Source organism: Rhamphochromis longiceps, linkage group LG16 (assembly GCF_057381845.1).
Source record: "Rhamphochromis longiceps isolate RC_006_pf linkage group LG16, R_longiceps_female_GT1.1, whole genome shotgun sequence".
NCBI classification, from domain to species: domain Eukaryota; kingdom Metazoa; phylum Chordata; class Actinopteri; order Cichliformes; family Cichlidae; genus Rhamphochromis; species Rhamphochromis longiceps.
Genome location: NC_140572.1, coordinates 32,923,397 through 32,941,699, shown reverse-complemented (window position 1 = coordinate 32,941,699; position 18,303 = coordinate 32,923,397). Strand labels below are relative to the sequence as shown.

Here is an 18,303-nt window from a genome sequence, read left to right as displayed (position 1 = left end):
TGTGTTCAGTTAGCCAGTGGATTGTTTTTTTCTTTACAAAATAGTTGTGCTTGCGAAGAAAGAGTTCAATTTCAAGATGTTTCTCTTTAGCTGCAAAATATTTGATTGACCAAGTTAAACATATGGTAAATCTCATGTCTCTTAGTGGTCAGACAGCCAGCAGGAAGGGATGTGGTGTTTTTGCTGGATGGATCTGATGCTACTAGAAGTGGATTCCCAGCTATGAGAGACTTTGTCCAAAAACAAGTAGACACACTCAGCGTGGATGATGGCAAAGACCGTGTGTCGGTTGTTCAGTACAGCAGCGATCCAGCCGTCCAGTTCTATCTGAACACGTACACCACAAAAAGAGAGGTCCTTGACAGTGTCAGAGGTTTGAGGCACAAAGGCGGACGACCCCTCAACACTGGAGCAGCTCTCCGGTACTTGAGGGATAACGTCTTCACGGCCTCTGCCGGAAGCAGGCAGCCATCAGGAGTTCCGCAGGTCCTAATATTGATCACTGGTGGAAGATCATTTGACAGTATTGATGAACCAGCCTCTGCTCTCAAACAGCTGGGTGTCTTGACCATTGCAATTGGAACCCGAGGCTCTGACCCCAGAGAACTTCAGACCATAACTGGCGAGCCCAGTTATGCTCTATCTGTGTCTGAACTTACTGACCTACCCAAAGTGCAACAGCAACTTGAGTCCTCTGTGGAAGCTGCAGTTTTTGAAGTCACCCCAGAATTACCAACCGTGATTGGTACGTTGTCAGACACATCCTGTTGCTTGCTCCAAAAGTTATTAATTTTAGCTACAGTGAGGAAAAGCAAATAAATGAATGTGATGTGTGTATAGGTTTTTTGTGCATTTCAAACCAGTTGGTAGCATGCTGTGGTCTTTCTAAAACAGAAGTAGGCCAGGCTAGTGTTGTTAAAATATTAGTGTGCCAGTGAAAGATAATCTCACAAGCTTTGTGAAAGGTTTTCATTTTTTTGTCCTACTGTCTTTTCTCAGCTTCACGTGACAGAAAAGATATTGTATTCCTTCTGGATGGTTCTGATGGCACAAGGAATGGCTTTCCTGCCATGCGTGATTTTGTAGAGAGAGTGGTGGAGAAAATCAATGTGGGAGAAAACAAAGACCATGTCTCTGTGGTCCAGTACAGCAGAGAACCAGAGGTCCATTTCTATCTGAACACATATACCACAAGGGAGGATGTGGTGGACTCGGTCAGAGGGCTTAGACACAGAGGAGGAAGACCCCTAAACACTGGGGCAGCTCTCCAATACGTCAGAGACAACGTCTTTACAAACTCCTCTGGAAGTAGACGCCTGCAGGGTGTCCCACAGATATTGATCTTACTAACTGGGGGAAGGTCTTTTGATAATGTAGATAGCCCAGGCTCAGCTCTCAAACAGCAAGGCATTTATGTGATTGGCATTGGAACTAGGACCTCAGATGCTAGAGAGCTGCAGAAAATATCATATGAGCCCAGTTATGCTCTGTCAGTGTCCGAGTTCACTGACCTTCCCAGTGTCCAAGAACAGCTCTCTTCTGTAATGAGCAAAGTGATAGTGAGGGCCACGCCCATGACACCAACAGTGACCGGTAAGAACGTGACTCCTTTGTAATCTCCAGTATCATAGTAGGAAACAGTGTGAAAAGAAACCAAATGTGATTTGCTGTGTTCAGTTAGCTAGTGGATTGTCTTTTTTTTTTTTTTAAATAGTTGTGCTTGCGAAGAAAGAGTTCAATTTCAAGATGTTTCTCTTTAGCTGCAAAATATTTGATTGACCAAGTTAAACATATGGTAAATCTCATGTCTCTTAGTGGTCAGACAGCCAGCAGGAAGGGATGTGGTGTTTTTGCTGGATGGATCTGATGCTACTAGAAGTGGATTCCCAGCTATGAGAGACTTTGTCCAAAAACAAGTAGACACACTCAGTGTGGATGATGGCAAAGACCGTGTGTCGGTTGTTCAGTACAGCAGCGATCCAGCCGTCCAGTTCTATCTGAACACGTACACCACAAAAAGAGAGGTCCTTGACAGTGTCAGAGGTTTGAGGCACAAAGGCGGACGACCCCTCAACACTGGAGCAGCTCTCCGGTACTTGAGGGATAACGTCTTCACGGCCTCTGCCGGAAGCAGGCGGCCATCAGGAGTTCCGCAGGTCCTAATATTGATCACTGGTGGAAGATCATTTGACAGTATTGATGAACCAGCCTCTGCTCTCAAACAGCTGGGTGTCTTGACCATTGCAATTGGAACCCGAGGCTCTGACCCCAGAGAACTTCAGACCATAACTGGCGAGCCCAGTCATGCTGTATCTGTGTCTGAGTTCACTGACCTTCCCAATGTTCAAGAACAGCTCTCTTCTGTAATGAGCACAGTGCCAATGAGGGTCACACCTTTGACCCCAACAGTGACTGGTAAGAACATGACCCATCTTCAAAGTCCAGTATCATTGTAGGAAACAGTGTGAAAAGAAATCATTTGGTTTTGCTGTGTTTAATCAGCCAGTGGATTGTTTTTCCCTTTTTTTTTGTTCTGTTTTCGTTTTTGTTTTTTTTATAAAATAGTTGTGGTTGTAAAGAAAGAGTTCACTTTTACCATGGTGCTTTTTAGCTGCAAAATATTTGATTGACCAAGTTAAACATATGGTAAATCTCATGTCTCTTAGTGGTCAGACAGCCAGCAGGAAGGGATGTGGTGTTTTTGCTGGATGGATCTGATGCTACTAGAAGTGGATTCCCAGCTATGAGAGACTTTGTCCAAAAACAAGTAGACACACTCAGTGTGGATGATGGCAAAGACCGTGTGTCGGTTGTTCAGTACAGCAGCGATCCAGCCGTCCAGTTCTATCTGAACACGTACACCACAAAAAGAGAGGTCCTTGACAGTGTCAGAGGTTTGAGGCACAAAGGCGGACGACCCCTCAACACTGGAGCAGCTCTCCGGTACTTGAGGGATAACGTCTTCACGGCCTCTGCCGGAAGCAGGCGGCCCTCAGGAGTTCCGCAGGTCCTAATATTGATCACTGGTGGAAGATCATTTGACAGTATTGATGAACCAGCCTCTGCTCTCAAACAGCTGGGTGTCTTGACCATTGCAATTGGAACCCGAGGCTCTGACCCCAGAGAACTTCAGACCATAACTGGCGAGCCCAGTTATGCTCTATCTGTGTCTGAACTTACTGACCTACCCAAAGTGCAACAGCAACTTGAGTCCTCTGTGGAAGCTGCAGTTTTTGAAGTCACCCCAGAATTACCAACCGTAATTGGTACGTTGTCAGACACATCCTGTTGCTTGCTCCAAAAGTTATTAATTTTAGCTACAGTGAGGAAAAGCAAATAAATGAATGTGATGTGTGTATAGGTTTTTTGTGCATTTCAAACCAGTTGGTAGCATGCTGTGGTCTTTCTAAAACAGAAGTAGGCCAGGCTAGTGTTGTTAAAATATTAGTGTGCCAGTGAAAGATAATCTCACAAGCTTTGTGAAAGGTTTTCATTTTTTTGTCCTACTGTCTTTTCTCAGCTTCACGTGACAGAAAAGATATTGTATTCCTTCTGGATGGTTCTGATGGCACAAGGAATGGCTTTCCTGCCATGCGTGATTTTGTAGAGAGAGTGGTGGAGAAAATCAATGTGGGAGAAAACAAAGACCATGTCTCTGTGGTCCAGTACAGCAGAGAACCAGAGGTCCATTTCTATCTGAACACATATACCACAAGGGAGGATGTGGTGGACTCGGTCAGAGGGCTTAGACACAGAGGAGGAAGACCCCTAAACACTGGGGCAGCTCTCCAATACGTCAGAGACAACGTCTTTACAAACTCCTCTGGAAGTAGACGCCTGCAGGGTGTCCCACAGATATTGATCTTACTAACTGGGGGAAGGTCTTTTGATAATGTAGATAGCCCAGGCTCAGCTCTCAAACAGCAAGGCATTTATGTGATTGGCATTGGAACTAGGACCTCAGATGCTAGAGAGCTGCAGAAAATATCATATGAGCCCAGTTATGCTCTGTCAGTGTCCGAGTTCACTGACCTTCCCAGTGTCCAAGAACAGCTCTCTTCTGTAATGAGCAAAGTGATAGTGAGGGCCACGCCCATGACACCAACAGTGACCGGTAAGAACGTGACTCCTTTGTAATCTCCAGTATCATGGTAGGAAACAGTGTGAAAAGAAACCAAATGTGATTTGCTGTGTTCAGTTAGCTAGTGGATCTTTTTTTTTTTACAAAATAGTTGTGCTTGCGAAGAAAGAGTTCAATTTCAAGATGTTTCTCTTTAGCTGCAAAATATTTGATTGACCAAGTTAAACATATGGTAAATCTCATGTCTCTTAGTGGTCAGACAGCCAGCAGGAAGGGATGTGGTGTTTTTGCTGGATGGATCTGATGCTACTAGAAGTGGATTCCCAGCTATGAGAGACTTTGTCCAAAAACAAGTAGACACACTCAGCGTGGATGATGGCAAAGACCGTGTGTCGGTTGTTCAGTACAGCAGCGATCCAGCCGTCCAGTTCTATCTGAACACGTACACCACAAAAAGAGAGGTCCTTGACAGTGTCAGAGGTTTGAGGCACAAAGGCGGACGACCCCTCAACACTGGAGCAGCTCTCCGGTACTTGAGGGATAACGTCTTCACGGCCTCTGCCGGAAGCAGGCGGCCATCAGGAGTTCCGCAGGTCCTAATATTGATCACTGGTGGAAGATCATTTGACAGTATTGATGAACCAGCCTCTGCTCTCAAACAGCTGGGTGTCTTGACCATTGCAATTGGAACCCGAGGCTCTGACCCCAGAGAACTTCAGACCATAACTGGCGAGCCCAGTCATGCTGTATCTGTGTCTGAGTTCACTGACCTTCCCAATGTTCAAGAACAGCTCTCTTCTGTAATGAGCACAGTGCCAATGAGGGTCACACCTTTGACCCCAACAGTGACTGGTAAGAACATGACCCATCTTCAAAGTCCAGTATCATTGTAGGAAACAGTGTGAAAAGAAATCATTTGGTTTTGCTGTGTTTAATCAGCCAGTGGATTGTTTTTCCCTTTTTTTTGTTCTGTTTTCGTTTTTGTTTTTTGTTTTTTTTATAAAATAGTTGTGGTTGTAAAGAAAGAGTTCAATTTTACCATGGTGCTTTTTAGCTGCAAAATATTTGATTGACCAAGTTAAACATATGGTAAATCTCATGTCTCTTAGTGGTCAGACAGCCAGCAGGAAGGGATGTGGTGTTTTTGCTGGATGGATCTGATGCTACTAGAAGTGGATTCCCAGCTATGAGAGACTTTGTCCAAAAACAAGTAGACACACTCAGTGTGGATGATGGCAAAGACCGTGTGTCGGTTGTTCAGTACAGCAGCGATCCAGCCGTCCAGTTCTATCTGAACACGTACACCACAAAAAGAGAGGTCCTTGACAGTGTCAGAGGTTTGAGGCACAAAGGCGGACGACCCCTCAACACTGGAGCAGCTCTCCGGTACTTGAGGGATAACGTCTTCACGGCCTCTGCCGGAAGCAGGCAGCCATCAGGAGTTCCGCAGGTCCTAATATTGATCACTGGTGGAAGATCATTTGACAGTATTGATGAACCAGCCTCTGCTCTCAAACAGCTGGGTGTCTTGACCATTGCAATTGGAACCCGAGGCTCTGACCCCAGAGAACTTCAGACCATAACTGGCGAGCCCAGTCATGCTGTATCTGTGTCTGAGTTCACTGACCTTCCCAATGTTCAAGAACAGCTCTCTTCTGTAATGAGCACAGTGCCAATGAGGGTCACACCTTTGACCCCAACAGTGACTGGTAAGAACATGACCCATCTTCAAAGTCCAGTATCATTGTAGGAAACAGTGTGAAAAGAAACCAAATGTGATTTGCTGTGTTCAGTTAGCCAGTGGATTGTTTTTTTCTTTACAAAATAGTTGTGCTTGCGAAGAAAGAGTTCAATTTCAAGATGTTTCTCTTTAGCTGCAAAATATTTGATTGACCAAGTTAAACATATGGTAAATCTCATGTCTCTTAGTGGTCAGACAGCCAGCAGGAAGGGATGTGGTGTTTTTGCTGGATGGATCTGATGCTACTAGAAGTGGATTCCCAGCTATGAGAGACTTTGTCCAAAAACAAGTAGACACACTCAGCGTGGATGATGGCAAAGACCGTGTGTCGGTTGTTCAGTACAGCAGCGATCCAGCCGTCCAGTTCTATCTGAACACGTACACCACAAAAAGAGAGGTCCTTGACAGTGTCAGAGGTTTGAGGCACAAAGGCGGACGACCCCTCAACACTGGAGCAGCTCTCCGGTACTTGAGGGATAACGTCTTCACGGCCTCTGCCGGAAGCAGGCAGCCATCAGGAGTTCCGCAGGTCCTAATATTGATCACTGGTGGAAGATCATTTGACAGTATTGATGAACCAGCCTCTGCTCTCAAACAGCTGGGTGTCTTGACCATTGCAATTGGAACCCGAGGCTCTGACCCCAGAGAACTTCAGACCATAACTGGCGAGCCCAGTTATGCTCTATCTTTGTCTGAACTTACTGACCTACCCAAAGTGCAACAGCAACTTGAGTCCTCTGTGGAAGCTGCAGTTTTTGAAGTCACCCCAGAATTACCAACCGTGATTGGTACGTTGTCAGACACATCCTGTTGCTTGCTCCAAAAGTTATTAATTTTAGCTACAGTGAGGAAAAGCAAATAAATGAATGTGATGTGTGTATAGGTTTTTTGTGCATTTCAAACCAGTTGGTAGCATGCTGTGGTCTTTCTAAAACAGAAGTAGGCCAGGCTAGTGTTGTTAAAATATTAGTGTGCCAGTGAAAGATAATCTCACAAACTTTGTGAAAGGTTTTCATTTTTTTGTCCTACTGTCTTTTCTCAGCTTCACGTGACAGAAAAGATATTGTATTCCTTCTGGATGGTTCTGATGGCACAAGGAATGGCTTTCCTGCCATGCGTGATTTTGTAGAGAGAGTGGTGGAGAAAATCAATGTGGGAGAAAACAAAGACCATGTCTCTGTGGTCCAGTACAGCAGAGAACCAGAGGTCCATTTCTATCTGAACACATATACCACAAGGGAGGATGTGGTGGACTCGGTCAGAGGGCTTAGACACAGAGGAGGAAGACCCCTAAACACTGGGGCAGCTCTCCAATACGTCAGAGACAACGTCTTTACAAACTCCTCTGGAAGTAGACACCTGCAGGGTGTCCCACAGATATTGATCTTACTAACTGGGGGAAGGTCTTTTGATAATGTAGATAGCCCAGGCTCAGCTCTCAAACAGCAAGGCATTTATGTGATTGGCATTGGAACTAGGACCTCAGATGCTAGAGAGCTGCAGAAAATATCATATGAGCCCAGTTATGCTCTGTCAGTGTCCGAGTTCACTGACCTTCCCAGTGTCCAAGAACAGCTCTCTTCTGTAATGAGCAAAGTGATAGTGAGGGCCACGCCCATGACACCAACAGTGACCGGTAAGAACGTGACTCCTTTGTAATCTCCAGTATCATGGTAGGAAACAGTGTGAAAAGAAACCAAATGTGATTTGCTGTGTTCAGTTAGCTAGTGGATCTTTTTTTTTTTACAAAATAGTTGTGCTTGCGAAGAAAGAGTTCAATTTCAAGATGTTTCTCTTTAGCTGCAAAATATTTGATTGACCAAGTTAAACATATGGTAAATCTCATGTCTCTTAGTGGTCAGACAGCCAGCAGGAAGGGATGTGGTGTTTTTGCTGGATGGATCTGATGCTACTAGAAGTGGATTCCCAGCTATGAGAGACTTTGTCCAAAAACAAGTAGACACACTCAGTGTGGATGATGGCAAAGACCGTGTGTCGGTTGTTCAGTACAGCAGCGATCCAGCCGTCCAGTTCTATCTGAACACGTACACCACAAAAAGAGAGGTCCTTGACAGTGTCAGAGGTTTGAGGCACAAAGGCGGACGACCCCTCAACACTGGAGCAGCTCTCCGGTACTTGAGGGATAACGTCTTCACGGCCTCTGCCGGAAGCAGGCGGCCATCAGGAGTTCCGCAGGTCCTAATATTGATCACTGGTGGAAGATCATTTGACAGTATTGATGAACCAGCCTCTGCTCTCAAACAGCTGGGTGTCTTGACCATTGCAATTGGAACCCGAGGCTCTGACCCCAGAGAACTTCAGACCATAACTGGCGAGCCCAGTTATGCTCTATCTGTGTCTGAACTTACTGACCTACCCAAAGTGCAACAGCAACTTGAGTCCTCTGTGGAAGCTGCAGTTTTTGAAGTCACCCCAGAATTACCAACCGTGATTGGTACGTTGTCAGACACATCCTGTTGCTTGCTCCAAAAGTTATTAATTTTAGCTACAGTGAGGAAAAGCAAATAAATGAATGTGATGTGTGTATAGGTTTTTTGTGCATTTCAAACCAGTTGGTAGCATGCTGTGGTCTTTCTAAAACAGAAGTAGGCCAGGCTAGTGTTGTTAAAATATTAGTGTGCCAGTGAAAGATAATCTCACAAGCTTTGTGAAAGGTTTTCATTTTTTTGTCCTACTGTCTTTTCTCAGCTTCACGTGACAGAAAAGATATTGTATTCCTTCTGGATGGTTCTGATGGCACAAGGAATGGCTTTCCTGCCATGCGTGATTTTGTAGAGAGAGTGGTGGAGAAAATCAATGTGGGAGAAAACAAAGACCATGTCTCTGTGGTCCAGTACAGCAGAGAACCAGAGGTCCATTTCTATCTGAACACATATACCACAAGGGAGGATGTGGTGGACTCGGTCAGAGGGCTTAGACACAGAGGAGGAAGACCCCTAAACACTGGGGCAGCTCTCCAATACGTCAGAGACAACGTCTTTACAAACTCCTCTGGAAGTAGACGCCTGCAGGGTGTCCCACAGATATTGATCTTACTAACTGGGGGAAGGTCTTTTGATAATGTAGATAGCCCAGGCTCAGCTCTCAAACAGCAAGGCATTTATGTGATTGGCATTGGAACTAGGACCTCAGATGCTAGAGAGCTGCAGAAAATATCATATGAGCCCAGTTATGCTCTGTCAGTGTCCGAGTTCACTGACCTTCCCAGTGTCCAAGAACAGCTCTCTTCTGTAATGAGCAAAGTGATAGTGAGGGCCACGCCCATGACACCAACAGTGACCGGTAAGAACGTGACTCCTTTGTAATCTCCAGTATCATGGTAGGAAACAGTGTGAAAAGAAACCAAATGTGATTTGCTGTGTTCAGTTAGCTAGTGGATCTTTTTTTTTTTACAAAATAGTTGTGCTTGCGAAGAAAGAGTTCAATTTCAAGATGTTTCTCTTTAGCTGCAAAATATTTGATTGACCAAGTTAAACATATGGTAAATCTCATGTCTCTTAGTGGTCAGACAGCCAGCAGGAAGGGATGTGGTGTTTTTGCTGGATGGATCTGATGCTACTAGAAGTGGATTCCCAGCTATGAGAGACTTTGTCCAAAAACAAGTAGACACACTCAGTGTGGATGATGGCAAAGACCGTGTGTCGGTTGTTCAGTACAGCAGCGATCCAGCCGTCCAGTTCTATCTGAACACGTACACCACAAAAAGAGAGGTCCTTGACAGTGTCAGAGGTTTGAGGCACAAAGGCGGACGACCCCTCAACACTGGAGCAGCTCTCCGGTACTTGAGGGATAACGTCTTCACGGCCTCTGCCGGAAGCAGGCAGCCATCAGGAGTTCCGCAGGTCCTAATATTGATCACTGGTGGAAGATCATTTGACAGTATTGATGAACCAGCCTCTGCTCTCAAACAGCTGGGTGTCTTGACCATTGCAATTGGAACCCGAGGCTCTGACCCCAGAGAACTTCAGACCATAACTGGCGAGCCCAGTCATGCTGTATCTGTGTCTGAGTTCACTGACCTTCCCAATGTTCAAGAACAGCTCTCTTCTGTAATGAGCACAGTGCCAATGAGGGTCACACCTTTGACCCCAACAGTGACTGGTAAGAACATGACCCATCTTCAAAGTCCAGTATCATTGTAGGAAACAGTGTGAAAAGAAACCAAATGTGATTTGCTCTGTTCAGTTAGCTAGTGGATTGTTTTTTTCTTTACAAAATAGTTGTGCTTGAGAAGAAAGAGTTCAATTTCAAGATGTTTCTCTTTAGCTGCAAAATATTTGATTGACCAAGTTAAACATATGGTAAATCTCATGTCTCTTAGTGGTCAGACAGCCAGCAGGAAGGGATGTGGTGTTTTTGCTGGATGGATCTGATGCTACTAGAAGTGGATTCCCAGCTATGAGAGACTTTGTCCAAAAACAAGTAGACACACTCAGTGTGGATGATGGCAAAGACCGTGTGTCGGTTGTTCAGTACAGCAGCGATCCAGCCGTCCAGTTCTATCTGAACACGTACACCACAAAAAGAGAGGTCCTTGACAGTGTCAGAGGTTTGAGGCACAAAGGCGGACGACCCCTCAACACTGGAGCAGCTCTCCGGTACTTGAGGGATAACGTCTTCACGGCCTCTGCCGGAAGCAGGCAGCCATCAGGAGTTCCGCAGGTCCTAATATTGATCACTGGTGGAAGATCATTTGACAGTATTGATGAACCAGCCTCTGCTCTCAAACAGCTGGGTGTCTTGACCATTGCAATTGGAACCCGAGGCTCTGACCCCAGAGAACTTCAGACCATAACTGGCGAGCCCAGTCATGCTGTATCTGTGTCTGAGTTCACTGACCTTCCCAATGTTCAAGAACAGCTCTCTTCTTTAATGAGCACAGTGCCAATGAGGGTCACACCTTTGACCCCAACAGTGACTGGTAAGAACATGACCCATCTTCAAAGTCCAGTATCATTGTAGGAAACAGTGTGAAAAGAAACCAAATGTGATTTGCTGTGTTCAGTTAGCTAGTGGATTGTTTTTTTCTTTACAAAATAGTTGTGCTTGAGAAGAAAGAGTTCAATTTCAAGATGTTTCTCTTTAGCTGCAAAATATTTGATTGACCAAGTTAAACATATGGTAAATCTCATGTCTCTTAGTGGTCAGACAGCCAGCAGGAAGGGATGTGGTGTTTTTGCTGGATGGATCTGATGCTACTAGAAGTGGATTCCCAGCTATGAGAGACTTTGTCCAAAAACAAGTAGACACACTCAGTGTGGATGATGGCAAAGACCGTGTGTCGGTTGTTCAGTACAGCAGCGATCCAGCCGTCCAGTTCTATCTGAACACGTACACCACAAAAAGAGAGGTCCTTGACAGTGTCAGAGGTTTGAGGCACAAAGGCGGACGACCCCTCAACACTGGAGCAGCTCTCCGGTACTTGAGGGATAACGTCTTCACGGCCTCTGCCGGAAGCAGGCAGCCATCAGGAGTTCCGCAGGTCCTAATATTGATCACTGGTGGAAGATCATTTGACAGTATTGATGAACCAGCCTCTGCTCTCAAACAGCTGGGTGTCTTGACCATTGCAATTGGAACCCGAGGCTCTGACCCCAGAGAACTTCAGACCATAACTGGCGAGCCCAGTCATGCTGTATCTGTGTCTGAGTTCACTGACCTTCCCAATGTTCAAGAACAGCTCTCTTCTGTAATGAGCACAGTGATAGTGAGGGTCACACCTTTGACCCCAACAGTGACTGGTAAGAACATGACCCATCTTCAAAGTCCAGTATCATTGTAGGAAACAGTGTGAAAAGAAACCAAATGTGATTTGCTGTGTTCAGTTAGCTAGTGGATTGTTTTTTTCTTTACAAAATAGTTGTGCTTGAGAAGAAAGAGTTCAATTTCAAGATGTTTCTCTTTAGCTGCAAAATATTTGATTGACCAAGTTAAACATATGGTAAATCTCATGTCTCTTAGTGGTCAGACAGCCAGCAGGAAGGGATGTGGTGTTTTTGCTGGATGGATCTGATGCTACTAGAAGTGGATTCCCAGCTATGAGAGACTTTGTCCAAAAACAAGTAGACACACTCAGTGTGGATGATGGCAAAGACCGTGTGTCGGTTGTTCAGTACAGCAGCGATCCAGCCGTCCAGTTCTATCTGAACACGTACACCACAAAAAGAGAGGTCCTTGACAGTGTCAGAGGTTTGAGGCACAAAGGCGGACGACCCCTCAACACTGGAGCAGCTCTCCGGTACTTGAGGGATAACGTCTTCACGGCCTCTGCCGGAAGCAGGCGGCCCTCAGGAGTTCCGCAGGTCCTAATATTGATCACTGGTGGAAGATCATTTGACAGTATTGATGAACCAGCCTCTGCTCTCAAACAGCTGGGTGTCTTGACCATTGCAATTGGAACCCGAGGCTCTGACCCCAGAGAACTTCAGACCATAACTGGCGAGCCCAGTTATGCTCTATCTGTGTCTGAACTTACTGACCTACCCAAAGTGCAACAGCAACTTGAGTCCTCTGTGGAAGCTGCAGTTTTTGAAGTCACCCCAGAATTACCAACCGTAATTGGTACGTTGTCAGACACATCCTGTTGCTTGCTCCAAAAGTTATTAATTTTAGCTACAGTGAGGAAAAGCAAATAAATGAATGTGATGTGTGTATAGGTTTTTTGTGCATTTCAAACCAGTTGGTAGCATGCTGTGGTCTTTCTAAAACAGAAGTAGGCCAGGCTAGTGTTGTTAAAATATTAGTGTGCCAGTGAAAGATAATCTCACAAGCTTTGTGAAAGGTTTTCATTTTTTTGTCCTACTGTCTTTTCTCAGCTTCACGTGACAGAAAAGATATTGTATTCCTTCTGGATGGTTCTGATGGCACAAGGAATGGCTTTCCTGCCATGCGTGATTTTGTAGAGAGAGTGGTGGAGAAAATCAATGTGGGAGAAAACAAAGACCATGTCTCTGTGGTCCAGTACAGCAGAGAACCAGAGGTCCATTTCTATCTGAACACATATACCACAAGGGAGGATGTGGTGGACTCGGTCAGAGGGCTTAGACACAGAGGAGGAAGACCCCTAAACACTGGGGCAGCTCTCCAATACGTCAGAGACAACGTCTTTACAAACTCCTCTGGAAGTAGACGCCTGCAGGGTGTCCCACAGATATTGATCTTACTAACTGGGGGAAGGTCTTTTGATAATGTAGATAGCCCAGGCTCAGCTCTCAAACAGCAAGGCATTTATGTGATTGGCATTGGAACTAGGACCTCAGATGCTAGAGAGCTGCAGAAAATATCATATGAGCCCAGTTATGCTCTGTCAGTGTCCGAGTTCACTGACCTTCCCAGTGTCCAAGAACAGCTCTCTTCTGTAATGAGCAAAGTGATAGTGAGGGCCACGCCCATGACACCAACAGTGACCGGTAAGAACGTGACTCCTTTGTAATCTCCAGTATCATGGTAGGAAACAGTGTGAAAAGAAACCAAATGTGATTTGCTGTGTTCAGTTAGCTAGTGGATCTTTTTTTTTTTTACAAAATAGTTGTGCTTGCGAAGAAAGAGTTCAATTTCAAGATGTTTCTCTTTAGCTGCAAAATATTTGATTGACCAAGTTAAACATATGGTAAATCTCATGTCTCTTAGTGGTCAGACAGCCAGCAGGAAGGGATGTGGTGTTTTTGCTGGATGGATCTGATGCTACTAGAAGTGGATTCCCAGCTATGAGAGACTTTGTCCAAAAACAAGTAGACACACTCAGTGTGGATGATGGCAAAGACCGTGTGTCGGTTGTTCAGTACAGCAGCGATCCAGCCGTCCAGTTCTATCTGAACACGTACACCACAAAAAGAGAGGTCCTTGACAGTGTCAGAGGTTTGAGGCACAAAGGCGGACGACCCCTCAACACTGGAGCAGCTCTCCGGTACTTGAGGGATAACGTCTTCACGGCCTCTGCCGGAAGCAGGCGGCCATCAGGAGTTCCGCAGGTCCTAATATTGATCACTGGTGGAAGATCATTTGACAGTATTGATGAACCAGCCTCTGCTCTCAAACAGCTGGGTGTCTTGACCATTGCAATTGGAACCCGAGGCTCTGACCCCAGAGAACTTCAGACCATAACTGGCGAGCCCAGTCATGCTGTATCTGTGTCTGAGTTCACTGACCTTCCCAATGTTCAAGAACAGCTCTCTTCTGTAATGAGCACAGTGCCAATGAGGGTCACACCTTTGACCCCAACAGTGACTGGTAAGAACATGACCCATCTTCAAAGTCCAGTATCATTGTAGGAAACAGTGTGAAAAGAAACCAAATGTGATTTGCTGTGTTCAGTTAGCTAGTGGATTGTTTTTTTCTTTACAAAATAGTTGTGCTTGAGAAGAAAGAGTTCAATTTCAAGATGTTTCTCTTTAGCTGCAAAATATTTGATTGACCAAGTTAAACATATGGTAAATCTCATGTCTCTTAGTGGTCAGACAGCCAGCAGGAAGGGATGTGGTGTTTTTGCTGGATGGATCTGATGCTACTAGAAGTGGATTCCCAGCTATGAGAGACTTTGTCCAAAAACAAGTAGACACACTCAGTGTGGATGATGGCAAAGACCGTGTGTCGGTTGTTCAGTACAGCAGCGATCCAGCCGTCCAGTTCTATCTGAACACGTACACCACAAAAAGAGAGGTCCTTGACAGTGTCAGAGGTTTGAGGCACAAAGGCGGACGACCCCTCAACACTGGAGCAGCTCTCCGGTACTTGAGGGATAACGTCTTCACGGCCTCTGCCGGAAGCAGGCAGCCATCAGGAGTTCCGCAGGTCCTAATATTGATCACTGGTGGAAGATCATTTGACAGTATTGATGAACCAGCCTCTGCTCTCAAACAGCTGGGTGTCTTGACCATTGCAATTGGAACCCGAGGCTCTGACCCCAGAGAACTTCAGACCATAACTGGCGAGCCCAGTCATGCTGTATCTGTGTCTGAGTTCACTGACCTTCCCAATGTTCAAGAACAGCTCTCTTCTGTAATGAGCACAGTGCCAATGAGGGTCACACCTTTGACCCCAACAGTGACTGGTAAGAACATGACCCATCTTCAAAGTCCAGTATCATTGTAGGAAACAGTGTGAAAAGAAACCAAATGTGATTTGCTGTGTTCAGTTAGCTAGTGGATTGTTTTTTTCTTTACAAAATAGTTGTGCTTGAGAAGAAAGAGTTCAATTTCAAGATGTTTCTCTTTAGCTGCAAAATATTTGATTGACCAAGTTAAACATATGGTAAATCTCATGTCTCTTAGTGGTCAGACAGCCAGCAGGAAGGGATGTGGTGTTTTTGCTGGATGGATCTGATGCTACTAGAAGTGGATTCCCAGCTATGAGAGACTTTGTCCAAAAACAAGTAGACACACTCAGTGTGGATGATGGCAAAGACCGTGTGTCGGTTGTTCAGTACAGCAGCGATCCAGCCGTCCAGTTCTATCTGAACACGTACACCACAAAAAGAGAGGTCCTTGACAGTGTCAGAGGTTTGAGGCACAAAGGCGGACAACCCCTCAACACTGGAGCAGCTCTCCGGTACTTGAGGGATAACGTCTTCACGGCCTCTGCCGGAAGCAGGCGGTCCTCAGGAGTTCCGCAGGTCCTAATATTGATCACTGGTGGAAGATCATTTGACAGTATTGATGAACCAGCCTCTGCTCTCAAACAGCTGGGTGTCTTGACCATTGCAATTGGAACCCGAGGCTCTGACCCCAGAGAACTTCAGACCATAACTGGCGAGCCCAGTTATGCTCTATCTGTGTCTGAACTTACTGACCTACCCAAAGTGCAACAGCAACTTGAGTCCTCTGTGGAAGCTGCAGTTTTTGAAGTCACCCCAGAATTACCAACCGTAATTGGTACGTTGTCAGACACATCCTTTTGCTGGCTCCAAAAGTTACTAATTTCAGCTACAGTGAGGAAAAGCAAATAAATGAATGTGATGTGTGTATAGGTTTTTTGTGCATTTCAAACCAGTTGGTAGCATGCTGTGGTCTTTCTAAAACAGAAGTAGGCCAGGCTAGTGTTGTTAAAATATTAGTGTGCCAGTGAAAGATAATCTCACAAGCTTTGTGAAAGGTTTTCATTTTTTTGTCCTACTGTCTTTTCTCAGCTTCACGTGACAGAAAAGATATTGTATTCCTTCTGGATGGTTCTGATGGCACAAGGAATGGTTTTCCTGCCATGCGTGATTTTGTAGAGAGAGTGGTGGAGAAAATCAATGTGGGAGAAAACAAAGACCATGTCTCTGTGGTCCAGTACAGCAGAGAACCAGAGGTCTATTTCTATCTGAACACATATACCACAAGGGAGGATGTGGTGGACTCGGTCAGAGGGCTTAGACACAGAGGAGGAAGACCCCTAAACACTGGGGCAGCTCTCCAATACATCAGAGACAACGTCTTTACAAACTCCTCTGGAAGTAGACGCCTGCAGGGTGTCCCACAGATATTGATCTTAGTAACTGGGGGAAGGTCTTTTGACAATGTAGATAGCCCAGCCTCAGCTCTCAAACAGCAGGGCATTTATGTGATTGGCATTGGAACTAGGACCTCAGATGCTAGAGAGCTTCAGAAAATATCATATGAGCCCAGTTATGCTCTGTCAGTGTCCGAGTTCACTGACCTTCCCAGTGTCCAAGAACAGCTCTCTTCTGTAATGAGCAAAGTGATAGTGAGGGCCACGCCCATGACACCAACAGTGACTGGTAAGAACGTGACTCCTTTGTAATCTCCAGTATCATGGTAGGAAACAGTGTGAAAAGAAACCAAATGTGATTTGCTGTGTTCAGTTAGCTAGTGGATTGTCTTTTCTTTTAAAAATAGTTGTGCTTGCGAAGAAAGAGTTCAATTTCAAGATGTTTCTCTTTAGCTGCAAAATATTTGATTGACCAAGTTAAACATATGGTAAATCTCATGTCTCTTAGTGGTCAGACAGCCAGCAGGAAGGGATGTGGTGTTTTTGCTGGATGGATCTGATGCTACTAGAAGTGGATTCCCAGCTATGAGAGACTTTGTCCAAAAACAAGTAGACACACTCAGTGTGGATGATGGCAAAGACCGTGTGTCGGTTGTTCAGTACAGCAGCGATCCAGCCGTCCAGTTCTATCTGAACACGTACACCACAAAAAGAGAGGTCCTTGACAGTGTCAGAGGTTTGAGGCACAAAGGCGGACGACCCCTCAACACTGGAGCAGCTCTCCGGTACTTGAGGGATAACGTCTTCACGGCCTCTGCCGGAAGCAGGCGGCCATCAGGAGTTCCGCAGGTCCTAATATTGATCACTGGTGGAAGATCATTTGACAGTATTGATGAACCAGCCTCTGCTCTCAAACAGCTCGGTGTCTTGACCATTGCAATTGGAACCCGAGGCTCTGACCCCAGAGAACTTCAGACCATAACTGGCGAGCCCAGTCATGCTGTATCTGTGTCTGAGTTCACTGACCTTCCCAATGTTCAAGAACAGCTCTCTTCTGTAATGAGCACAATGCCAATGAGGGTCACACCTTTGACCCCAACAGTGACTGGTAAGAACATGACCCATCTTCAAAGTCCAGTATCATTGTAGGAAACAGTGTGAAAAGAAATCATTTGGTTTTGCTGTGTTTAATCAGCCAGTGGATTGTTTTTTCTTTTTTTTTGTTCTGTTTTCGTTTTTGTTTTTTTTATAAAATAGTTGTGGTTGTAAAGAAAGAGTTCAATTTTACCATGGTGCTTTTTAGCTGCAAAATATTTGATTGACCAAGTTAAACATATGGTAAATCTCATGTCTCTTAGTGGTCAGACAGCCAGCAGGAAGGGATGTGGTGTTTTTGCTGGATGGATCTGATGCTACTAGAAGTGGATTCCCAGCTATGAGAGACTTTGTCCAAAAACAAGTAGACACACTCAGTGTGGATGATGGCAAAGACCGTGTGTCGGTTGTTCAGTACAGCAGCGATCCAGCCGTCCAGTTCTATCTGAACACGTACACCACAAAAAGAGAGGTCCTTGACAGTGTCAGAGGTTTGAGGCACAAAGGCGGACGACCCCTCAACACTGGAGCAGCTCTCCGGTACTTGAGGGATAACGTCTTCACGGCCTCTGCCGGAAGCAGGCGGCCATCAGGAGTTCCGCAGGTCCTAATATTGATCACTGGTGGAAGATCATTTGACAGTATTGATGAACCAGCCTCTGCTCTCAAACAGCTGGGTGTCTTGACCATTGCAATTGGAACCCGAGGCTCTGACCCCAGAGAACTTCAGACCATAACTGGCGAGCCCAGTCATGCTGTATCTGTGTCTGAGTTCACTGACCTACCCAATGTTCAAGAACAGCTCTCTTCTGTAATGAGCACAGTGCCAATGAGGGTCACACCTTTGACCCCAACAGTGACTGGTAAGAACATGACCCATCTTCAAAGTCCAGTATCATTGTAGGAAACAGTGTGAAAAGAAATCATTTGGTTTTGC

At 45.5% G+C, this 18,303-nt stretch overlaps 12 protein-coding genes across 16 annotated transcripts in view; all 12 read left to right on the top strand.

Annotated features, from left to right (window-relative positions):
- LOC146651458 (collagen alpha-3(VI) chain-like) overlaps window positions 1-18,303 on the top strand; it is a 106,578-nt gene that overhangs the window by 59,323 nt on the left and 28,952 nt on the right. The gene's annotated exons all lie outside the window — the stretch shown is intronic.
- On the top strand, window positions 199-1,765 carry LOC146651472 (collagen alpha-3(VI) chain-like). Its single transcript, XM_085383922.1, has 2 exons — window positions 199-745; window positions 1,000-1,765. The coding sequence occupies exons 1-2, from the start codon at window positions 223-225 to the stop codon at window positions 1,614-1,616; spliced, it is 1,140 nt and encodes a 379-aa protein (XP_085240048.1). The 5' UTR covers window positions 199-222; the 3' UTR covers window positions 1,617-1,765.
- Window positions 1,893-3,340, top strand: LOC146651471 (collagen alpha-3(VI) chain-like). Its single transcript, XM_085383898.1, has 2 exons — window positions 1,893-2,415; window positions 2,667-3,340. The coding sequence occupies exons 1-2, from the start codon at window positions 1,893-1,895 to the stop codon at window positions 3,338-3,340; spliced, it is 1,197 nt and encodes a 398-aa protein (XP_085240024.1).
- On the top strand, window positions 3,339-4,974 carry LOC146651470 (collagen alpha-3(VI) chain-like). The gene is made up of 2 exons (XM_085383917.1): window positions 3,339-4,114; window positions 4,334-4,974. Exons 1-2 carry the CDS (start codon window positions 3,592-3,594, stop codon window positions 4,972-4,974), a joined length of 1,164 nt encoding a protein of 387 aa, XP_085240043.1. The 5' UTR covers window positions 3,339-3,591.
- On the top strand, window positions 5,268-6,754 carry LOC146651469 (collagen alpha-3(VI) chain-like). Its single transcript, XM_085383620.1, has 3 exons — window positions 5,268-5,790; window positions 6,011-6,610; window positions 6,729-6,754. The coding sequence occupies exons 1-3, from the start codon at window positions 5,268-5,270 to the stop codon at window positions 6,752-6,754; spliced, it is 1,149 nt and encodes a 382-aa protein (XP_085239746.1).
- LOC146651468 (collagen alpha-3(VI) chain-like) lies at window positions 6,828-8,421 on the top strand. The gene is made up of 3 exons (XM_085383619.1): window positions 6,828-7,458; window positions 7,678-8,277; window positions 8,396-8,421. The coding sequence occupies exons 1-3, from the start codon at window positions 6,936-6,938 to the stop codon at window positions 8,419-8,421; spliced, it is 1,149 nt and encodes a 382-aa protein (XP_085239745.1). The 5' UTR covers window positions 6,828-6,935.
- Window positions 8,274-9,985, top strand: LOC146651467 (collagen alpha-3(VI) chain-like). Its single transcript, XM_085383919.1, has 2 exons — window positions 8,274-9,125; window positions 9,345-9,985. The coding sequence occupies exons 1-2, from the start codon at window positions 8,603-8,605 to the stop codon at window positions 9,983-9,985; spliced, it is 1,164 nt and encodes a 387-aa protein (XP_085240045.1). The 5' UTR covers window positions 8,274-8,602.
- LOC146651466 (collagen alpha-3(VI) chain-like) lies at window positions 10,242-11,625 on the top strand. The gene is made up of 2 exons (XM_085383915.1): window positions 10,242-10,764; window positions 10,985-11,625. The coding sequence occupies exons 1-2, from the start codon at window positions 10,242-10,244 to the stop codon at window positions 11,623-11,625; spliced, it is 1,164 nt and encodes a 387-aa protein (XP_085240041.1).
- Window positions 11,882-13,303, top strand: LOC146651465 (collagen alpha-3(VI) chain-like). The gene is made up of 2 exons (XM_085383926.1): window positions 11,882-12,404; window positions 12,659-13,303. Exons 1-2 carry the CDS (start codon window positions 11,882-11,884, stop codon window positions 13,273-13,275), a joined length of 1,140 nt encoding a protein of 379 aa, XP_085240052.1. The 3' UTR covers window positions 13,276-13,303.
- LOC146651464 (collagen alpha-3(VI) chain-like) lies at window positions 13,550-14,933 on the top strand. Its single transcript, XM_085383910.1, has 2 exons — window positions 13,550-14,072; window positions 14,293-14,933. Exons 1-2 carry the CDS (start codon window positions 13,550-13,552, stop codon window positions 14,931-14,933), a joined length of 1,164 nt encoding a protein of 387 aa, XP_085240036.1.
- On the top strand, window positions 15,190-16,583 carry LOC146651463 (collagen alpha-3(VI) chain-like). The gene is made up of 2 exons (XM_085383929.1): window positions 15,190-15,712; window positions 15,967-16,583. The coding sequence occupies exons 1-2, from the start codon at window positions 15,190-15,192 to the stop codon at window positions 16,581-16,583; spliced, it is 1,140 nt and encodes a 379-aa protein (XP_085240055.1).
- LOC146651462 (collagen alpha-3(VI) chain-like) lies at window positions 16,857-18,270 on the top strand. Its single transcript, XM_085383914.1, has 2 exons — window positions 16,857-17,379; window positions 17,630-18,270. The coding sequence occupies exons 1-2, from the start codon at window positions 16,857-16,859 to the stop codon at window positions 18,268-18,270; spliced, it is 1,164 nt and encodes a 387-aa protein (XP_085240040.1).

What these genes read in the sequence shown, in the direction of transcription:
- LOC146651472 (XM_085383922.1), top strand. Translation starts at nt 223, where the DNA reads ATGAGAGACTTTGTCCAAAAACAAGTAGACACACTCAGCGTGGATGAT. An exon ending in AGAATTACCAACCGTGATTG is followed by an intron (nt 746 to 999) that starts GTACGTTGTCAG and finishes GTCTTTTCTCAG; the next exon opens with CTTCACGTGACAGAAAAGAT.
- LOC146651471 (XM_085383898.1), top strand. Translation starts at nt 1,893, where the DNA reads ATGAGAGACTTTGTCCAAAAACAAGTAGACACACTCAGTGTGGATGAT. An exon ending in TTTGACCCCAACAGTGACTG is followed by an intron (nt 2,416 to 2,666) that starts GTAAGAACATGA and finishes CATGTCTCTTAG; the next exon opens with TGGTCAGACAGCCAGCAGGA.
- LOC146651470 (XM_085383917.1), top strand. Translation starts at nt 3,592, where the DNA reads ATGCGTGATTTTGTAGAGAGAGTGGTGGAGAAAATCAATGTGGGAGAA. An exon ending in CATGACACCAACAGTGACCG is followed by an intron (nt 4,115 to 4,333) that starts GTAAGAACGTGA and finishes CATGTCTCTTAG; the next exon opens with TGGTCAGACAGCCAGCAGGA.
- LOC146651469 (XM_085383620.1), top strand. Translation starts at nt 5,268, where the DNA reads ATGAGAGACTTTGTCCAAAAACAAGTAGACACACTCAGTGTGGATGAT. An exon ending in TTTGACCCCAACAGTGACTG is followed by an intron (nt 5,791 to 6,010) that starts GTAAGAACATGA and finishes CATGTCTCTTAG; the next exon opens with TGGTCAGACAGCCAGCAGGA. An exon ending in AGAATTACCAACCGTGATTG is followed by an intron (nt 6,611 to 6,728) that starts GTACGTTGTCAG and finishes ATTTCAAACCAG; the next exon opens with TTGGTAGCATGCTGTGGTCT.
- LOC146651468 (XM_085383619.1), top strand. Translation starts at nt 6,936, where the DNA reads ATGCGTGATTTTGTAGAGAGAGTGGTGGAGAAAATCAATGTGGGAGAA. An exon ending in CATGACACCAACAGTGACCG is followed by an intron (nt 7,459 to 7,677) that starts GTAAGAACGTGA and finishes CATGTCTCTTAG; the next exon opens with TGGTCAGACAGCCAGCAGGA. An exon ending in AGAATTACCAACCGTGATTG is followed by an intron (nt 8,278 to 8,395) that starts GTACGTTGTCAG and finishes ATTTCAAACCAG; the next exon opens with TTGGTAGCATGCTGTGGTCT.
- LOC146651467 (XM_085383919.1), top strand. Translation starts at nt 8,603, where the DNA reads ATGCGTGATTTTGTAGAGAGAGTGGTGGAGAAAATCAATGTGGGAGAA. An exon ending in CATGACACCAACAGTGACCG is followed by an intron (nt 9,126 to 9,344) that starts GTAAGAACGTGA and finishes CATGTCTCTTAG; the next exon opens with TGGTCAGACAGCCAGCAGGA.
- LOC146651466 (XM_085383915.1), top strand. Translation starts at nt 10,242, where the DNA reads ATGAGAGACTTTGTCCAAAAACAAGTAGACACACTCAGTGTGGATGAT. An exon ending in TTTGACCCCAACAGTGACTG is followed by an intron (nt 10,765 to 10,984) that starts GTAAGAACATGA and finishes CATGTCTCTTAG; the next exon opens with TGGTCAGACAGCCAGCAGGA.
- LOC146651465 (XM_085383926.1), top strand. Translation starts at nt 11,882, where the DNA reads ATGAGAGACTTTGTCCAAAAACAAGTAGACACACTCAGTGTGGATGAT. An exon ending in AGAATTACCAACCGTAATTG is followed by an intron (nt 12,405 to 12,658) that starts GTACGTTGTCAG and finishes GTCTTTTCTCAG; the next exon opens with CTTCACGTGACAGAAAAGAT.
- LOC146651464 (XM_085383910.1), top strand. Translation starts at nt 13,550, where the DNA reads ATGAGAGACTTTGTCCAAAAACAAGTAGACACACTCAGTGTGGATGAT. An exon ending in TTTGACCCCAACAGTGACTG is followed by an intron (nt 14,073 to 14,292) that starts GTAAGAACATGA and finishes CATGTCTCTTAG; the next exon opens with TGGTCAGACAGCCAGCAGGA.
- LOC146651463 (XM_085383929.1), top strand. Translation starts at nt 15,190, where the DNA reads ATGAGAGACTTTGTCCAAAAACAAGTAGACACACTCAGTGTGGATGAT. An exon ending in AGAATTACCAACCGTAATTG is followed by an intron (nt 15,713 to 15,966) that starts GTACGTTGTCAG and finishes GTCTTTTCTCAG; the next exon opens with CTTCACGTGACAGAAAAGAT.
- LOC146651462 (XM_085383914.1), top strand. Translation starts at nt 16,857, where the DNA reads ATGAGAGACTTTGTCCAAAAACAAGTAGACACACTCAGTGTGGATGAT. An exon ending in TTTGACCCCAACAGTGACTG is followed by an intron (nt 17,380 to 17,629) that starts GTAAGAACATGA and finishes CATGTCTCTTAG; the next exon opens with TGGTCAGACAGCCAGCAGGA.